We start from the raw sequence: 18,029 nt of genomic DNA, 5'->3' as shown, positions 1-18,029 counted from the left end.
CCTCACTGAGCCTGCCCCTGCCCCCGCGTGTGGAACAGAGCAGGTATCAGTGACCACCCCCCCGCTTCTCCCTGAGCCTGCCCCCACCCCCGGGTGTGGAACAGAGAGCTGGGGTCACAACCCCCCACTCCTGCCCTCTGTGTGTGAGATATGGGGGGGTCACAGACTTCCCGCCCCCCAAGCCTGCCCGCCCCTCCCCGCATGTGGAGTACAGAGGGGTCACAGACTCCCCACCCCCCGAGCGTTACAGAGGGCAGTGCGGCGGGGTCCTGGAGAGCAGCACAACCCGTCCCCTCGGCACGTGGGGGTGGGCTGGGCTGGAGTCAGACGTGGCAGGCCCCCCGCCCCACTCTCTGGGCTGAGCCCTGGCCCGCCCCAGTACCGGTGGTCGGCGAAGGTCTCGGCGTTCTCCCGGTTCAGCGTCCCCGCCGTGGCGAACATGATGGTGGTGTCGAGGTCGGCGATGATCCCGGAGACGGCGCTGGCCGCGGTGATGCAGGCCTGGGTCCCCCGGTTCCCGGCCTGCAGGGCCGCCAGCACGTGGGACACCTGCCGGGAGGAGGCTAGGATGAGCCCACGGCCGCTGTTCCGGCACCAGCTGCGCCCCGCAGCCACCGACGCTGCCGCGCGCCCTGTTCGGCCACGCAAAGGAGACCCAGAGCCACCGCGCAGGCAGAGACCCCCCCCCCCGCTTCTCCCTGAGCCTGCCCCCACCCCCGGCTGTGGAACAGAGAGCTGGGGTCACAACCCCCCACTCCTGCCCTCTGTGTGTGACACACCAGGGACCAGAAAGGGAAGAGCCACATCGGACCCCAGCACGAAGGGCCAGACAGCCAAGGGAGCCAGAAAACCACGCAGAGGAGCTGAGGGGCACAGGCCAGGCCTAGGGGATCAGGGGGCACGCTGGGCGGAGGGGATAGGCCAGGCCTAGGGGATTAGCAGGCACGCTGGGCGGAGGGGGTAGACAAGGCCTAAGGGATTAGCAGGCACGCTGGGCGGAGGGTGTAGGCCAGGCCGAGGGGATTAGCAGGCACGCTGGGCGGAGGGGATAGGCCAGGCCTAGGGGATTAGCAGGCACGCTGGGCGGAGGGGGTAGACAAGGCCTAAGGGATTAGCAGGCACGCTGGGCGGAGGGGGTAGACAAGGCCTAAGGGATTAGCAGGCACGCTGGGCGGAGGGTGTAGGCCAGGCCGAGGGGATTAGCAGGCACGCTGGGCGGAGGGGATAGGCCAGGCCTAGGGGATTAGCAGGCACGCTGGGCGGAGGGGATAGGCCAGGCCTAGGGGATTAGCAGGCACGCTGGGCGGAGGAGGTAGACAAGGCCTAAGGGATTAGCAGGCACGCTGGGCGGAGGGTGTAGGCCAGGCCGAGGGGATTAGCAGGCACGCTGGGCGGAGGGGATAGGCCAGGCCTAGGGGATTAGCAGGCACGCTGGGCGGAGGGGGTAGACAAGGCCTAAGGGATTAGCAGGCACGCTGGGCGGAGGGGGTAGACAAGGCCTAAGGGATTAGCAGGCACGCTGGGCGGAGGGTGTAGGCCAGGCCGAGGGGATTAGCAGGCACGCTGGGCGGAGGGGATAGGCCAGGCCTAGGGGATTAGCGGGCACGCTGGGCGGAGGGGATAGGCCAGGCCAGGCCTAAGGGATTAGCGGGCACGCTGGGCGGAGGGGGTAGACAAGGCCTAGGGGATTAGTGGGCATGCTGGGCAGAGGGGGTAGACAAGGCCTAGGGGATTAGCGGGCACGCTGGGCGGAGGGGGTAGGCCAGGCCTAGGGGATTAGCGGGCACGCTGGGCAGAGGGGATAGGCCAGGCCAGGCCTAAGGGATTAGCGGGCACGCTGGGCGGAGGGGGTAGACAAGGCCTAGGGGATTAGCGGGCACGCTGGGCGGAGGGGGTAGGCCAGGCCTAGGGGATTAGCGGGCACGCTGGGCAGAGGGGGTAGACAAGGCCTAGGGGATTAGCGGGCACGCTGGGCGGAGGGGGCAGGCCAGGCCTAGGGGATTAGTGGGCACGCTGGGTGGAGGGGGTAGGCCAGGCCTAGGAGATCAGGGGGCACGCTGTGCGGAGGGGGTAGGCCAGGCCTAGGGGATTAGCGGGCACGCTGGGCGGAGGGGGTAGGCCAGGCCTAGGGGATTAGCGGGCACGCTGGGCGGAGGGGCCAGGCCTAGGGGATTAGCGGGCACGCTGGGCGGAGGGGGCAGGCCAGGCCTAGGGGATCAGGGGGCACGCTGGGCGGAGGGGCCAGGCCTAGGGGATCAGGGGGCACGCTGGGCGGAGGGGGCAGGCCGGGGGAGGGGAGGAGGTTTTTACAAGAAAGAAGGGGGAGAAGCCCCTCCCCCCAAGAGGGCTCTGGCTCTGCCCTGGCTCCTGTGTCCTCTCGGAGAAGCAATGAACCCGTTTGTACTCGACTGGCCGGCGGAGTCTCATCTGGCTGCAGACGGGGTGCCGGGTCGGGGGCTCCCTGGTCGGCACATCCTGGGCCAACTCTGCCCTCCGCCCTGCCCCTCTGCCCGCCCGCCGCTCCCTCCCGCAGGTACCTTCTCGGACACTTTGCGGGCGCACTCGATCAGCTCCTTCTTGGTGTAGGCGTCGCTGGGGCTGCACTGCAGGGCTCCGGCCTTGGTCACCAGGGCAGCACAGCCGTGGCCCAGCTCCTGCACCCGGTTCTTGATGTGGGAGCCAATCTAGGGACCGGCACAGAGGCGGAGTCAGCATCGCCCCGCCCACGGAACTGACACGCCCCCCATCGCCAACGGGAAAGTCCAACTGCCACTGCCCGCGGGGACTCACCACACTGGTGCCCGGCGGGAGAGTCCAACGCTCCCCCCCGCTCCAGCCCCATTGGGAGGGTCCAGCGCTCCCCTTTCCAAAGCTCCCCCCAGCTCCAGCCCCAATGGGAGAGTCCAATGCTCCCCCCAGCTCCAGCCCCAATGGGAGAGTCCATCACTGCCCATTCCAATGCTCCCCCCCACTGTTTCCCCCTGTGGGAGAGCCCAGCGCTGCCCATTCCAATGCCCCCCCGCTCCAGTCCCAATGGGAGAGTCCAGCGCTGCCCATTCCAACGCTCCCCCCAGCTCCAGCCCCATTGGGAGAGCCCAGCGCTGACCATTCCAACGCTCCCCCCAGCTCCAGCCCTCAGTGGGAGAGTCCAACGCTCCCCCCAGCTCCAGCCCCCAGTGGGAGAGTCCAACGCTCCCCCCAGCTCCAGCCCCTAGTGGGAAAGTCCAACGCTGCCCCCAGCTCCAGCCCCCAGTGGGAGAGTCCAACGCTCCCCCCAGCTCCAGCCCCTAGTAGGAAAGTCCAACGCTCCCCCCAGCTCCAGCCCCCAGTGGGAGAGTCCAACGCTGCCCATTCCAACGCTCCCCCCAGCTCCAGCCCCAATGGGAGAGGCCAGCGCTGCCCATTCCAATGCTCCCCCTAGGTCCAGCCCCAATGGGAGAGTCCAACGCTCCCCCCAGCTCCAGCCCTCAGTGGGAGAGTCCAACGCTCCCCCCAGCTCCAGCCCCCAGTGGGAAAGTCCAACGCTCCCCCCAGCTCCAGCCCCCAGTGGGAGAGTCCAACGCTGCCCATTCCAATGCTCCCCCCAGCTCCAGCCCCCAGTGGGAGAGTCCAACGCTGCCCATTCCAATGCTCCCCCCAGCTCCAGCCCCAATGGGAGAGTCCAACGCTCCCCCCAGCTCCAGCCCCCAGTGGGAGAGTCCAACACTGCCCATTCCAAGGCTCCCCCCCGCTCCAGCCCCAATGGGAGAGCCCAGCGCTGCCCATTCCAATGCCCCCCAGCTCCAGCCCCCAGTGGGAGAGTCCAACGCTCCCCCCAGCTCCAGCCCCCAGTGGGAGAGTCCAACGCTCCCCCCAGCTCCAGCCCCAATGGGAGAGCCCAGTGCTGCCCATTCCAATGCCCCCCAGCTCCAGCCCCCAGTGGGAGAGTCCAACGCTGCCCATTCCAATGCTCCCCCCAGCTCCAGCCCCCAGTGGGAGAGTCCAACGCTCCCCCTAGCTCCAGCCCCCAGTGGGAGAGTCCAACGCTGCCCATTCCAATGCTCCCCCCAGCTCCAGCCCCCAGTGGGAGAGTCCAACGCTCCCCCCCAGCTCCAGCCCCCAGTGGGAGAGTCCAACGCTGCCCATTCCAATGCTCCTCCCAGCTCCAGCCCCCAGTGGGAGAGTCCAACGCTCCCCCCCAGCTCCAGCCCCCAGTGGGAGAGTCCAACGCTCCCCCCAGCTCCAGCCCCCAGTGGGAGAGTCCAACGCTCCCCCCAGCTCCAGCCCCAGTGGGTGAGTCCAACGCTCCCCCCAGCTCCAGCCCTCAGTGGGAGAGTCCAACGCTCCCCCCAGCTCCAGCCCCCAGTGGGAGAGTCCAACGCTCCCCCCAGCTCCAGCCCCAGTGGGAGAGTCCAACGCTCCCCCCAGCTCCAGCCCCCAGTGGGAGAGTCCAACGCTCCCCCCAGCTCCAGCCCCCAGTGGGAGAGTCCAACGCTCCCCCCAGCTCCAGCCCCCAGTGGGAGAGTCCAACGCTCCCCCCAGCTCCAGCCCCAGTGGGAGAGTCCAACGCTCCCCCCAGCTCCAGCCCCAGTGGGAAAGTCCAACGCTCCCCCCAGCTCCAGCCCCCAGTGGGAGAGTCCAACGCTCCCCCCAGCTCCAGCCCCAGTGGGAGAGTCCAACGCTCCCCCCAGGTCCAGCCCCAGTGGGAGAGTCCAACGCTCCCCCCAGCTCCAGCCCCCAGTGGGAGAGTCCAACGCTGCCCATTCCAATGCTCCCCCCAGCTCCAGCCCCCAGTGGGAGAGTCCAACACTCCCCCCAGCTCCAGCCCCAGTGGGAGAGTCCAACGCTCCCCCCAGCTCCAGCCCCCAGTGGGAGAGTCCAACGCTCCCCCCCAGCTCCAGCCCCCAGTGGGAGAGTCCAACGCTGCCCATTCCAATGCTCCTCCCAGCTCCAGCCCCCAGTGGGAGAGTCCAACGCTCCCCCCCAGCTCCAGCCCCCAGTGGGAGAGTCCAACGCTCCCCCCCAGCTCCAGCCCCCAGTGGGAGAGTCCAACGCTCCCCCCAGCTCCAGCCCCCAGTGGGAGAGTCCAACGCTGCCCATTCCAATGCTCCCCCCAGCTCCAGCCCCCAGTGGGAGAGTCCAACGCTCCCCCCCAGCTCCAGCCCCCAGTGGGAGAGTCCAACGCTGCCCATTCCAATGCTCCTCCCAGCTCCAGCCCCCAGTGGGAGAGTCCAACGCTCCCCCCCAGCTCCAGCCCCCAGTGGGGGAGTCCAACGCTCCCCCCCAGCTCCAGCCCCCAGTGGGAGAGTCCAACGCTCCCCCCAGCTCCAGCCCCAGTGGGAGAGTCCAACGCTCCCCCCCAGCTCCAGCCCCAGTGGGAGAGTCCAACGCTCCCCCCAGCTCCAGCCCCAGTGGGAGAGTCCAACGCTCCCCCCAGCTCCAGCCCCAGTGGGAGAGTCCAACGCTCCCCCCAGCTCCAGCCCCAGTGGGAGAGTCCAACGCTCCCCCCAGCTCCAGCCCCAGTGGGAGAGCCCCACATGGCCCCTGCCCGGGGTGCTCTCACCTCCTCGTTCTCGGCGGTGATGGCCGCGGGCTTGGCCTGGCGCGCCAGCTGCGCGTAGTCGCTGGTGAGCTGGTTGGCCAGCGTGCCCAGCTCGTCCGGGTTGGTGGTGGATTTGGTGACCTGCAGGCAGAGGGGCCTGTCACCCAGGGGCCCGTCCCAGCCTGCCCTCGTGGGCTGGGGCGGCCTGGCACACGGCACCCCACCGCCCCGCCAGCACTCACCAGCTCCTGCACCGTCACCGCGATGGCCTTGGCCGTCCTGACCATGGTGGTCTGGTAATCGACAAAGGTCCCCTCCGGCTCGCCCGTGGGCCCCTCGTCCAGCTGCCAGAGAGAGCGCCGTTACCAGGACCCCCAGCCTGGGCCCGCCACGCCTCCCCACGGGCGCCCCGAGGACGTCCTCCCCGGTGCGCCCCACCCCACGCCTCGGCGCCCTGCAAATGCAGTCACAGGCTCACAGCTCCCAAGGCCGCGGCCACAGGCCAGAGCCCAGATCCACCCAGCACTTAGCCCCGAGCTCCTGGGCAAGTCCGGGACTCTGGCAGCCCTCACGGAACAGCGCCCGGCGGCCCCGCTGCGCTCAGGGCTCCCCCTTGCCTGGTTGATGGCCTGCGTGATGGAGTCCACCATGCCCCCCACGACCCCGGCAGCGCTGGCAGCCTCGTTCAGAGTGGTGGTCAGGTCCTCCACGGCTTCCTTCATCATCTGCACCGCCTCCTCCATGGCCTCCTGCGTGTGGGCGGCTTGCTGCAAGCACAGGCCAGCGTCAGGCACAGGCCGAATGGCACGTCGGGCATCCGGGCCTGTGCTCAGGGCACCGTGCTGGGTCGCCTCGCCCGAGTCACCCTGCAGCGCTACACGCCCCCAACACCCTGCGCACACCCTGCAGCGCTACACGCCCCCAACACCCTGCGCACACCCACTGCAGCGCTACACGCCCCCAACACCCTACGCACACCCTGCAGCGCTACATGCCCCCAACACCCTGCACGCATCCTGCAGCGCTACACGCCCCCAACACCCTGCACACATCCTGCAGCGCTACACGCCCCCAACACCCTGCGCACACCCAGTGCAGCGCTACACGCCCCCAACACCCTGCGCACACCCTGCAGCGCTACACGCCCCCAACACCCTGCGCACACCCACTGCAGCGCTACACGCCCCCAACACCCTGCGCACACCCTGCAGCGCTACACGCCCCCAACACCCTGCGCACACCCACTGCAGCGCTACACGCACCCAACACCCTGCGCACACCCACTGCAGCGCTACACACCCCCAACACCCTGCGCACACCCTGCAGCGCTACACGCCCCCAACACCCTGCGCACACCCACTGCAGCGCTACACGCCCCCAACACCCTGCGCACACCCACTGCAGCGCTACACACCCCCAACACCCTGCGCACACCCTGCAGCGCTACACGCCCCCAACACCCTGCGCACACCCACTGCAGCGCTACACGCACCCAACACCCTGCGCACACCCACTGCAGCGCTACACACCCCCAACACCCTGCGCACACCCTGCAGCGCTACACGCCTCCAACACCCTGCGCACACCCACTGCAGCGCTACACGCCCCCAACACCCTGCGCACACCCACTGCAGCGCTACACACCCCCAACACCCTGCGCACACCCTGCAGCGCTACACGCCCCCAACACCCTGCGCACACCCACTGCTGCGCTACACGCCCCCAACACCCTGCGCACACCCACTGCTGCGCTACACGCCCCCAACACCCTGCGCACACCCACTGCTGCGCTACACGCCCCCAACACCCTGCGCACACCCACTGCTGCGCTACACGCCCCCAACACCCTGCGCACACCCACTGCTGCGCTACACGCCCCCAACACCCTGCGCACACCCTGCAGCGCTACACGCCCCCAACACCCTGCGCACACCCACTGCAGCGCTACACGCCCCCAACACCCTGCGCACACCCTGCAGCGCTACACGCCTCCAACACCCTGCGCACACCCACTGCAGCGCTACACGCCCCCAACACCCTGCGCACACCCACTGCAGCGCTACACACCCCCAACACCCTGCGCACACCCTGCAGCGCTACACGCCCCCAACACCCTGCGCACACCCACTGCTGCGCTACACGCCCCCAACACCCTGCGCACACCCACTGCTGCGCTACACGCCCCCAACACCCTGCGCACACCCACTGCTGCGCTACATGCCCCCAACACCCTGCGCACACCCACTGCTGCGCTACACGCCCCCAACACCCTGCGCACACCCACTGCAGCGCTACACGCCCCCAACACCCTGCGCACACCCACTGCAGCGCTACACGCCCCCACCACCCTGCGCACACCCACTGCAGCGCTACACGCCCCCAACACCCTGCGCACACCCACTGCAGCGCTACACGCACCCTGCGCACACCCACTGCAGCGCTACACGCCCCCAACACCCTGCGCACACCCACTGCAGCGCTACACGCCCCCAACACCCTGCGCACACCCTGCAGCGCTACACGCCTCCAACACCCTGCGCACACCCACTGCAGCGCTACACGCCCCCAACACCCTGCGCACACCCACTGCAGCGCTACACACCCCCAACACCCTGCGCACACCCTGCAGCGCTACACGCCCCCAACACCCTGCGCACACCCACTGCAGCGCTACACGCCCCCAACACCCTGCGCACACCCTGCAGCGCTACACGCCTCCAACACCCTGCGCACACCCACTGCAGCGCTACACGCCCCCAACACCCTGCGCACACCCACTACAGCGCTACACGCCCCCAACACCCTGCGCACACCCTGCAGCACTACACGCCCCCAACACCCTGCGCACACCCACTGCTGCGCTACACGCCCCCAACACCCTGCGCACACCCACTGCTGCGCTACACGCCCCCAACACCCTGCGCACACCCACTGCTGCGCTACACGCCCCCAACACCCTGCGCACACCCACTGCTGCGCTACACGCCCCCAACACCCTGCGCACACCCACTGCTGCGCTACACGCCCCCAACACCCTGCGCACACCCACTGCAGCGCTACACGCCCCCAACACCCTGCGCACACCCACTGCAGCGCTACACGCCCCCACCACCCTGCGCACACCCACTGCAGCGCTACACGCCCCCAACACCCTGCGCACACCCACTGCAGCGCTACACGCACCCTGCGCACACCCACTGCAGCGCTACACGCACCCTGCGCACACCCACTGCAGCGCTACACGCCCCCAACATCCTGCGCACACCCACTGCAGCGCTACACGCACCCTGCGCACACCCACTGCAGCACTACACGCCCCCAACACCCTGCGCACACCCACTGCAGCGCTACACACACCCTGCGCACACCCACTGCAGCGCTACACGCCCCCAACACGCTGCGCACACCCACTGCAGCGCTACACACACCCTGCGCACACCCACTGCAGCGCTACACGCACCCTGCACACACCCACTGCAGCGCTACACGCACCCTGCGCACACCCACTGCAGCGCTACACGCCCCCAACATCCTGCGCACACCCACTGCAGCGCTACACGCCCCCAACACCCTGCGCACACCCACTGCAGCGCTACACGCCCCCAACACCCTGCGCACACCCACTGCAGCGCTACACGCCCCCAACACCCTGCGCACACCCACTGCAGCGCTACACGCCCCCAACACCCTGCGCACACCCACTGCAGCGCTACACGCCCCCAACACCCTGCGCACACCCACTGCAGCGCTACACGCACCCTGCGCACACCCTGCAGTGCTATACGCCCCCAACACCCTGCGCACACCCACTGCAGCGCTACACGCCCCCAACACCCTGCGCACACCCACTGCAGCGCTACACGCCCCCAACACCCTGCGCACACCCACTGCAGCGCTACACGCACCCTGCGTACACCCTGCAGTGCTATACGCCCCCAACACCCTGCGCACACCCACTGCAGCGCTACACGTGCCCTGCGCACACCCACTGCAGCGCTACACGCCCCCAACACCCTGCGCACACCCACTGCAGCGCTACACGCCCCCAACACCCTGCGCACACCCACTGCAGCGCTACACGCCCCCAACACCCTGCGCACACCCACTGCAGCGCTACACGTGCCCTGCGCACACCCACTGCAGCGCTACACGCCCCCAACACCCTGCGCACACCCACTGCAGCGCTACACGCCCCCAACACCCTGCGCACACCCACTGCAGCGCTACACGCCCCCAACACCCTGCGCACACCCACTGCAGCGCTACACGCCCCCAACACCCTGCGCACACCCACTGCAGCGCTACACGCCCCCAACACCCTGCGCACACCCACTGCAGCGCTACACGCCCCCAACACCCTGCGCACACCCACTGCAGCGCTACACGCCCCCAACACCCTGCAGTGCTATACGCCCCCAACACCCTGCGCACACCCACTGCAGCGCTACACGCCCCCAACACCCTGCGCACACCCACTGCAGCGCTACACGTGCCCTGCGCACACCCACTGCAGCGCTACACGCCCCCAACACCCTGCGCACACCCACTGCAGCGCTACACGCCCCCAACACCCTGCGCACACTCACTGCAGCGCTACACGCCCCCAACATTCTGCGCACACCCCTGCAGTGCTACACCCGCCCTGCGCACACCCTGCAGTGCTATACGCCCCCACCACCCTAGAATCATAGAATCATAGAATAATAGGACTGGAAGGGACCTCGAGAGGTCATCGAGTCCAGCCCCCCGCCCTCAAGGCAGGACCAACCTCCGTCTACACCATCCCTGACAGATGTCTATCTAACCTGTTCTTAAATATCTCCAGAGAGGGAGATTCCACCACCTCCCTTGGCAATTTATTCCAATATTTGACCACCCTGACAGTTAGGAATTTTTTCCTAATGTCCAATCTAAACCTCCCCTGCTGCACTTTAAGCCCATTACTCCTTATCCTGTCCTCAGAAACCAAGAGGAACAAATTTTCTCCTTCCTCCTTGTGACACCCTTTTAGATATTTGAAAACCGCTATCATGTCCCCCCTTAATCTTCTTTTTTCCAAACTAAACAAGCCCAGTTCATGAAGCCTGGCTTCATAGGTCATGTTCTCTAAACCTTTAATCATTCTTGTCGCTCTTCTCTGTACCCTTTCCAATTTCTCCACATCTTTCTTGAAATGTGGCGCCCAGAACTGGACACAGTACTCCAGCTGAGGCCTAACTAGTGCAGAGTAGAGCGGCAGAATGACTTCACGAGTTTTGCTTACAACACACCTGTTGATACAACCTAGAATCATATTTGCTTTTTTTGCAACAGCATCACACTGTTGACTCATATTCAACTTGTGGTCCACTATGACCCCTAGATCCCTTTCCGCCATGCTCCTTCCTAGACAGTCGCTTCCCATCTTGTATGTATGGAACTGATTGTTCCTTCCTAAGTGGAGCACTTTGCATTTCTCTTTATTAAACCTCATCCTGTTTACCTCTGACCATTTCTCTAACTTGCTACGGTCATTTTGAATTATGTCCCTATCCTCCAAAGAAGTTGCAACCCCACCCAGTTTGGTATCATCTGCAAACTTACTAAGCGTACTCTCTATCCCAATATCTACATCATTGATGAAGATATTGAACAGTACGGGTCCCAAAACAGACCCTTGCGGAACTCCACTTGTTATCCCTTTCCAGCAGGATTTCGCACCGTTAACAACTCTCTGACTATGGTTATCCAGCCAATTATGCACCCACCTTAGCGTGGCCCTATCTAAGTTATCTTTGCCTAGTTTATCAATAAGAATATCATGCGAGACTGTATCAAATGCCTTACTAAAGTCTAGGTATATGACATCCACCGCTTCTCCCTTATCCACAAGGCTCGTTATCCTATCAAAGAAAGCTATCAGATTAGTTTGGCATGACTTGTTCTTCACAAACCCATGCTGGCTATTCCCTAGCACTTTATTACCTTCCAAGTGTTTGCATACGATTTCCTTAATTACCTGCTCCATTATCTTCCCTGGGACAGACGTTAAACTGACCGGTCTGTAGTTTCCAGGGTTGTTCTTATTCCCCTTTTTATAGATGGGCACAATATTTGCACACACCCTGCGCACACCCACCGCAGTGCTACACACCCCAGTGCCCTGCACACCCACTGTGGTGATACACGCGCCCTGTGCACATCCACTGCAGTGTTACAGGCCCCCATGGCCCTGCACACACCCCTACAGTGCTACAGGCTCCAGCCCCTTGCACACCCCTGCAGTGCTACAGGCCCCAGTGCCCTGCGCACATCCCTGCACTGCTATATGCCTTCAGACTGGGGCGGTGCCCCCAGTGCACACCCTACCCTGCGCCTGGCACACGCCGGCCAGGAAGGGTTAGGGTTAGGGTGGGTGTGGCGTAGTGGGGACTGTGTTCACTCTTGTGGTTGCAGTGTCACTATTTTTGCAATCACTGGTTGCTCTGTGGCGCTGTATGCGATTCCTACTGTCCTGTGCTGCTCCGCTGGGACTGCGTGTGCGCGTACACGCACGTGCCAGCTGGACCCCTGAGCTGGGTGGAGGATTAAGGCAGCTGACACTGTGCCCGGGAAGCAGGACGAAGCAGGCGGGGGGGGGGGGGGGGGGGGGAGGCAGGCAGCCTGGCAGGGGGGTGACAGCCGCTGAGTGGGGGAGTTTTGCTGGCTTGTGGGCTCCTGGTTCCTGGTCTGTGCTACGCTGTGTCCCTCTGTTCTCCCGGCCGGCTGTGGGTGGGGGGCAGGCCCGGGGACTCCCCCTTTCCCCCCGTGACAGGGCACAGGTGCTGCCCGGCACGGAGGGTGCAGTGAAAGGGAGCCTGGTGCTGCGGGCTGGGCAGACCGGGAGGGAGAGCAGCCTGGCTGGGGTCTGGAGAGGAGGGAGGGCAGGCCCGCAGGGGGGTGGCCCTGGCTGTCAATTTGCTTTGCTCCCTCTGATGGCTGCAGCTGGGTCTGCCTGAAGGGCCCATGTCTCTGCTCCCCCGGCCAGTGGGCCTGGCTTCACGGGAGTGTCCACCAGGGAAACTGAGGCATGGCTGCTACCGTGGCACAGTACCCCAGGAAAGGTGCACAGTGACGGAACCCCGCAGACACGTGATCTGCGGAGTCTCTGCTACGCGCACGCACGTATACACACTCACTCTCCACCCCCCACAGCGGGCCACAGGTGCCCACAACAGGACTCAGGCTGCACCCCCTGCACACTCCGACCTGGCGCCGCCGCCCCCCCTCCCCTCCTATGCACCCTGGGGCTCCCGCCCGCCTCCTTGGCCCCCTCCCCCCACGCACCCTGAGGTTCCCGCCCGCCTCCTTGGCCCCCCCCCACGCACCCTGGGGCTCCCGCCCGCCTCCTTGGCCCCCACCCCGCACTCTGGGGTTCCCGCCCGCCTCCTTGGCCCCCCCCCACGCACCCTGAGGTTCCCGTCCGCCTCCTTGGCCCCCCCCCACGCACCCTGAGGTTCCCGCCCGCCTCCTTGGCCCCCCCCCACGCACCCTGGGGTTCCCGCCCGCCTCCTTGGCCCCCTCCCCCACGCACCCTGAGGTTCCCGCCCGCCTCCTTGGCCCCCCCCCACGCACCCTGGGGTTCCCGCCCGCCTCCTTGGCCCCCCCCCCACGCACCCTGGGGCTCCCGCCCGCCTCCTTGGCCCCCACCCCGCACTCTGGGGTTCCCGCCCGCCTCCTTGGCCCCCTCCCCCACGCACCCTGAGGTTCCCGCCCGCCTCCTTGGCCCCCCCCCACGCACCCTGGGGCTCCCGCCCGCCTCCTTGGCCCCCCCCCACGCACCCTGGGGCTCCCGCCCGCCTCCTTGGCCCCCACCCCGCACTCTGGGGTTCCCGCCCGCCTCCTTGGCCCCCTCCCCCACGCACCCTGAGGTTCCCGCCCGCCTCCTTGGCCCCCCCCCCCACGCACCCTGGGGTTCCCGCCCGCCTCCTTGGCCCCCCCCCCACGCACCCTGGGGCTCCCGCCCGCCTCCTTGGCCCCCCCCCCACGCACCCTGGGGCTCCCGCCCGCCTCCTTGGCCCCCCCCCACGCACCCTGGGGCTCCCGCCCGCCTCCTTGGCCCCCACCCCGCACTCTGGGGTTCCCGCCCGCCTCCTTGGCCCCCTCCCCCACGCACCCTGAGGTTCCCGCCCGCCTCCTTGGCCCCCCCCCCACGCACCCTGGGGTTCCCGCCCGCCTCCTTGGCCCCCCCCCACGCACCCTGGGGTTCGCGCCCGCCTCCTTGGCCTCCCCCCACGCACCCTGGGGTTCGCGCCCGCCTCCTTGGCCCCCCCCCACGCACCCTGGGGTTCCCGCCCGCCTCCTTGGCCCCCCCCCCACGCACCCTGAGGTTCCCGCCCGCCTCCTTGGCCTCCCCCCACGCACCCTGGGGTTCGCGCCCGCCTCCTTGGCCTCCCCCCACGCACCCTGAGGTTCCCGCCCGCCTCCTTGGCCTCCCCCCACGCACCCTGGGGTTCCCGCCCGCCTCCTTGGCCGTGTAGAGTGTCTGCAGGGCCGACTCGGCCAGCGTCTTGGTCTGGTCCAGGAGGTTCATCTGCTGCTGGTGGTTGAGTGTCTTGGAGGCTGCTCCCACCGCGGCCAGGACGAGCGGCTCGAAGTACTGGGCCATCTGGGACACCTGCGGGAGAGCAGCCTGAGTCCTGGGGCCGGCAGGGCGCCCAGTGCCCCCCCCCTCCCCTCCCCCAGGCCGGCAGGGCGCCCAGTGCCCCCCCCCTCCCCTCCCCCGGGCCGGCAGGGCGCCCAGTGCCCCCCCCCCTCCCCTCCTCTGGGCCCGCAGGGCGCCCAGTGCCCCCCCTCCCCCTCCCCGGGCCCGCAGGGCGCCCAGTGCCCCCCCTCCCCTCCTCCGGGCCCGCAGGGCGCCCAGTGCCCCTCCCCCCGGGCCCGCAGGGCGCCCAGTGCCCCCCCCCCCCGGGCCCGCAGGGCGCCCAGTGCCCCCCCCCCCCGGGCCCGCAGGGCGCCCAGTGCCCCCCCCCCCGGGCCCGCAGGGCGCCCAGTGCCCCCTCCCCCCGGGCCCGCACGGCGCCCAGTGCCCCTCCCCCCGGGCCCGCAGGGCGCCCAGTGCCCCCCCCCCCCCGGGCCCGCAGGGCGCCCAGTGCCCCTCCCCCCGGGCCCGCAGGGCGCCCAGTGCCCCTCCCCCCGGGCCCGCAGGGCGCCCAGTGTCCCTCCCCCCGGGCCCGCAGGGCGCCCAGTGCCCCCCCCCCCGGGCCCGCAGGGCGCCCAGTGCCCCCCCCCCCGGGCCTGCAGGGCGCCCAGTGCCCCCCCCCCCCGGGCCCGCCCCTACCTTGTGTCCCAGCTGTGAGGCCTCCGCCCTGGCGGCGCTGGCCACAGGCTCGATCAAGTTGCTGATTTCCTGGACAGCCGTGATCATCTGGTTGTGCAGAGCCTGGAGGGGAGGTGCCGAGCGGTGAGGCTGCGGCAGACCCGGCCAGAGGGCCCCACAGGCGGGTGACGAGTATCCCAGCGGGCCGAGGAGCTGGACCCCTTGGGCACGGCGGGGCACGAGGCCCAGGAGACGCTGCCGGGGACGCTGGGGGGTGCTGAAGACCCGGCGGCCAGCCGAGACGCGGCTCGTGCGCCTAGTCGCCAGGCACTCGGCCTTCCTCCTGCGAAGGGACAAGGCCCCTGGGCCCCGCTGCCCCGTGGACATTCCCAAGGACTGTGGAGCCCTGAGGGCCGCCCCGACGCCGGGCTGCACGCGGCCCCTCCCCCTCCGAGGGCTGTTGTGCATGTCAAAGCCACGGAGCCGCCCCACGGCATTTCCCCGCAGATCCCGGGCTCCACGGCTGTGACATGCACAACAGGGAACCATCGAGGGCCTCGCCCCTTGGGCCACCCTCAGACAGAGGCTCGGCCAGGTCCTGGCGCCAGGGAGCCCGACTGAGGGGGTGAGCAGTGCCAGCACGGCAGCCATTTGTCTCTGCCCCTCCCTGAGAGCCGGGGCGCGGCTCGGCCTGCCCTGGGGGCACAGGGCCCACGTGCCCGACTCACCTCCTGAGAGATGCCCTCTCGGGGGGCCAGCTGCTGGCTGATGGCGGCCAGAGAGGCCTGGTCCACATCCCGCATGCACTTGTTCAGCACCTCGATGGCCTCGTCGCACTCCCGCTGCCCGGGGGCCTTCTCCCTGCACGACAGACAGTCAGCCCCGGCCCCAGACGCGGGGGCAGGGGCAGGTGTTCAGGGATCCCCTGCTCCTCCATCCCAGCATGCACCAGTGCACCGCACTCACACTGCTCCCCCACGAGCCCGGAGAATCTCTGGGCTGCCGGCCTCCACCCCGCCCATGGCCCCCGCGGGCCCCGTCGACTGCGCCCCGACTCTGCCAGCAGGCACCCGGCGCAGCAGGGTCCACGTCACAGGGACCGAGAGCAGCCGGGGTATTCCTCTTGGGGAGAAGGGTCCCAGCCCCCCGGCCAGGGGCTGTTCTCCCCTGTGCCCGGCCCCCAGGTGTGGGGCCGAACACACTTCTGCGCTGAGTCAGCCCTGCGCCGCCCCGCGCCTGGGGTCCAACCGGCCCACGGAGACGCCCCGCAGGCAAAGTGCCCGTGGGGCTGCTCAGTCCTGGGCTGCCGACGAGGCCGCTGCGTGTGCGGAGCCCCGCGGCCGGCAGCGCCCTGCGGCGTGCGCTCTAGGGCTGAGCCGGGGCCCCGCGGCCCAGGGCAGGGATCGGGGCCACGCCGGGGGGCAGCGCCAGGCCTGCGCTCACCGCATGTTGGTGATCAGCTTCTTGATGGAGTCGGAGACGGTGCGGGAGTGACCGGCCAGCACCGACCACTTGGGCGGGTCCTTGGGGTTGACGGCCAGCGAGCGGGCCGTCTGGATGAGGCCTGCCGAGCTCTCCAGCATGGTCTTGGCAGAGGTAAGGATGGGCTCCATGGCTCGGCGCCCCTGGCGGGGGAGAGGGTGGCCCGGTGAGCCAGGGGCACGGCCCCCCCTCCGGATCCCTGAGACCGGCTGGGATGTAGGGGCAGGCCGTACGCTGTGACCCCCGCTGCCCGCGTCTGTGAGCACTGCCGGGGGGCCGGGGGGGTCACGGAGACCATGACCCGGCTGGCCCCACCTGTGGAGGGCAGGGACGGAGCCGAGGCAGGGAGTGTGGGGGGAGGGGTCACATTTGGACTGGGGGAAACAGACAAAGCAGGGGGTTGGGGGTGTAGGGCCCAGGGACCCATCTCAAGGGGGCTGAGGCTGCCTGGCCCTGACTCCTGTGGCCACCTCCGGTCTGTGCTGGGCTGTGCCCGGAGCAGCAATAACCCCGCCTGTTCTCGCTGCTACGGGGGGACCCCGCCCACCCCGATCCAGTCACCCGACCCCCTCCCGTCCAGTCCCTGAGACCTGCCCCCTCCCCTGCCCGGCCCGTCTGAGCTAGGACAGAGCAGGCCCCTCCCGCGCTCAGGGCTGCCGGCGCCGGGCGGCTCCCACCTCAGCACTGATCTGCGCCGGGACCCGTCGCGAACTCCGGGTTGGAGGCGAAGGCCGTCAGGTTGTCCACAGCCTCGATGAGCGGGGCGGTGGCTGCCCGGCACCTCTCCCGGTTGTCCTCGCTGAAGGCTCCGTCCAGCGCCTGGGGCAGCCGACAGACCAGCAGGCTATGGCAATGGGCCCGGTCCGGCGCTGCCCCGCCCCTCCCCGGGGCGCCGCCCCCGGCTCTGCCCCGCCCCTCCCCAGCGCTGCCCCGCCCCTCCCCGGGGCGCCCCCCCCCGGCTCTGCCCCGCCCCTCCCCGGGGCGCCCCCCCCGTCCCCCCCGGCTCTGCCCCGCCCCTCCCCGGGGCGCCGCCCCGGCTCTGCCCCGCCCCTCCCCAGCGCTGCCCCGCCCCTCCCCGGGGCACCCCCCCCGGCTCTGCCCCCCGCCCCTCCCCGGGGCGCCCCCCCGCCCCCCCCCCGGCTCTGCCCCGCCCCTCCCCGGGGCGCCGCCCCGGCTCTGCCCCGCCCCTCCCCAGCGCTGCCCCGCCCCTCCCCGGGGCGCCCCCCCCCCGGCTCTGCCCCGCCCCTCCCCAGCGCTGCCCCGCCCCTCCACGGGGCACCCCCCCCCGGCTCTGCCCCGCCCCTCCCCGGGGCACCCCCCCCGGCTCTGCCCCGCCCCTCCCCGGGGCGCCCCCTCCCCTGCAGAGGGTGCTGTCCCCCCCCAGTCCGGCTCTGCCCCGCCCCTCCCCGGGGCGCCCCCTCTCCCGCAGAGGGTGCTGTCCCCCCCAGTCCGGCTCTGCCCCGCCCCTCCCCGGGGCGCCCCCTCCCCCGCAGCGGGTACTGTCCCCCCCAGTCCGGCTCTGCCCCGCCCCTCCCCGGGGCACCCCCCCTGGCTCTGCCCCGCCCCTCCACGGGGCGCCCCCTCCCCCGCAGCGGGTGCTTCCCCCCAGTCCAGCTCTGCCCCGCCCCTCCCCGGGGCGCCCCCTCCCCTGCAGCGGGTACTGTCCCCCCCCAGTCCGGCTCTTCCCTGCCCCCTCCCCCGCAGAGGGTGCTGTCCCCCCCAGTCCGGCTCTTCCCTGCCCCCTCCCCC

At 69.2% G+C, this 18,029-nt stretch overlaps 1 protein-coding gene across 1 annotated transcript in view; it reads right to left on the bottom strand.

The window, feature by feature from the left end:
- Positions 1-18,029, bottom strand: part of LOC142823549 (talin-1-like) — a 135,641-nt gene that overhangs the window by 102,793 nt on the left and 14,819 nt on the right. Inside the window, 11 exon segments of the mRNA XM_075914738.1 lie at positions 383-549; positions 2,538-2,684; positions 5,543-5,662; positions 5,764-5,865; positions 6,139-6,288; positions 13,986-14,156; positions 14,820-14,921; positions 15,527-15,659; positions 16,242-16,423; positions 16,958-16,981; positions 16,983-17,099. Of these exon segments, the coding sequence (XP_075770853.1) occupies positions 383-549; positions 2,538-2,684; positions 5,543-5,662; positions 5,764-5,865; positions 6,139-6,288; positions 13,986-14,156; positions 14,820-14,921; positions 15,527-15,659; positions 16,242-16,423; positions 16,958-16,981; positions 16,983-17,099 (1,415 nt within the window).

This window comes from Pelodiscus sinensis, unplaced genomic scaffold (genome assembly GCF_049634645.1).
Source record: "Pelodiscus sinensis isolate JC-2024 unplaced genomic scaffold, ASM4963464v1 ctg72, whole genome shotgun sequence".
Taxonomy (NCBI): Eukaryota; Metazoa; Chordata; order Testudines; family Trionychidae; genus Pelodiscus; species Pelodiscus sinensis.
The sequence above is the reverse complement of the archived record's forward strand: the minus strand, read 5'-3'. Positions and strand labels throughout refer to the sequence as shown.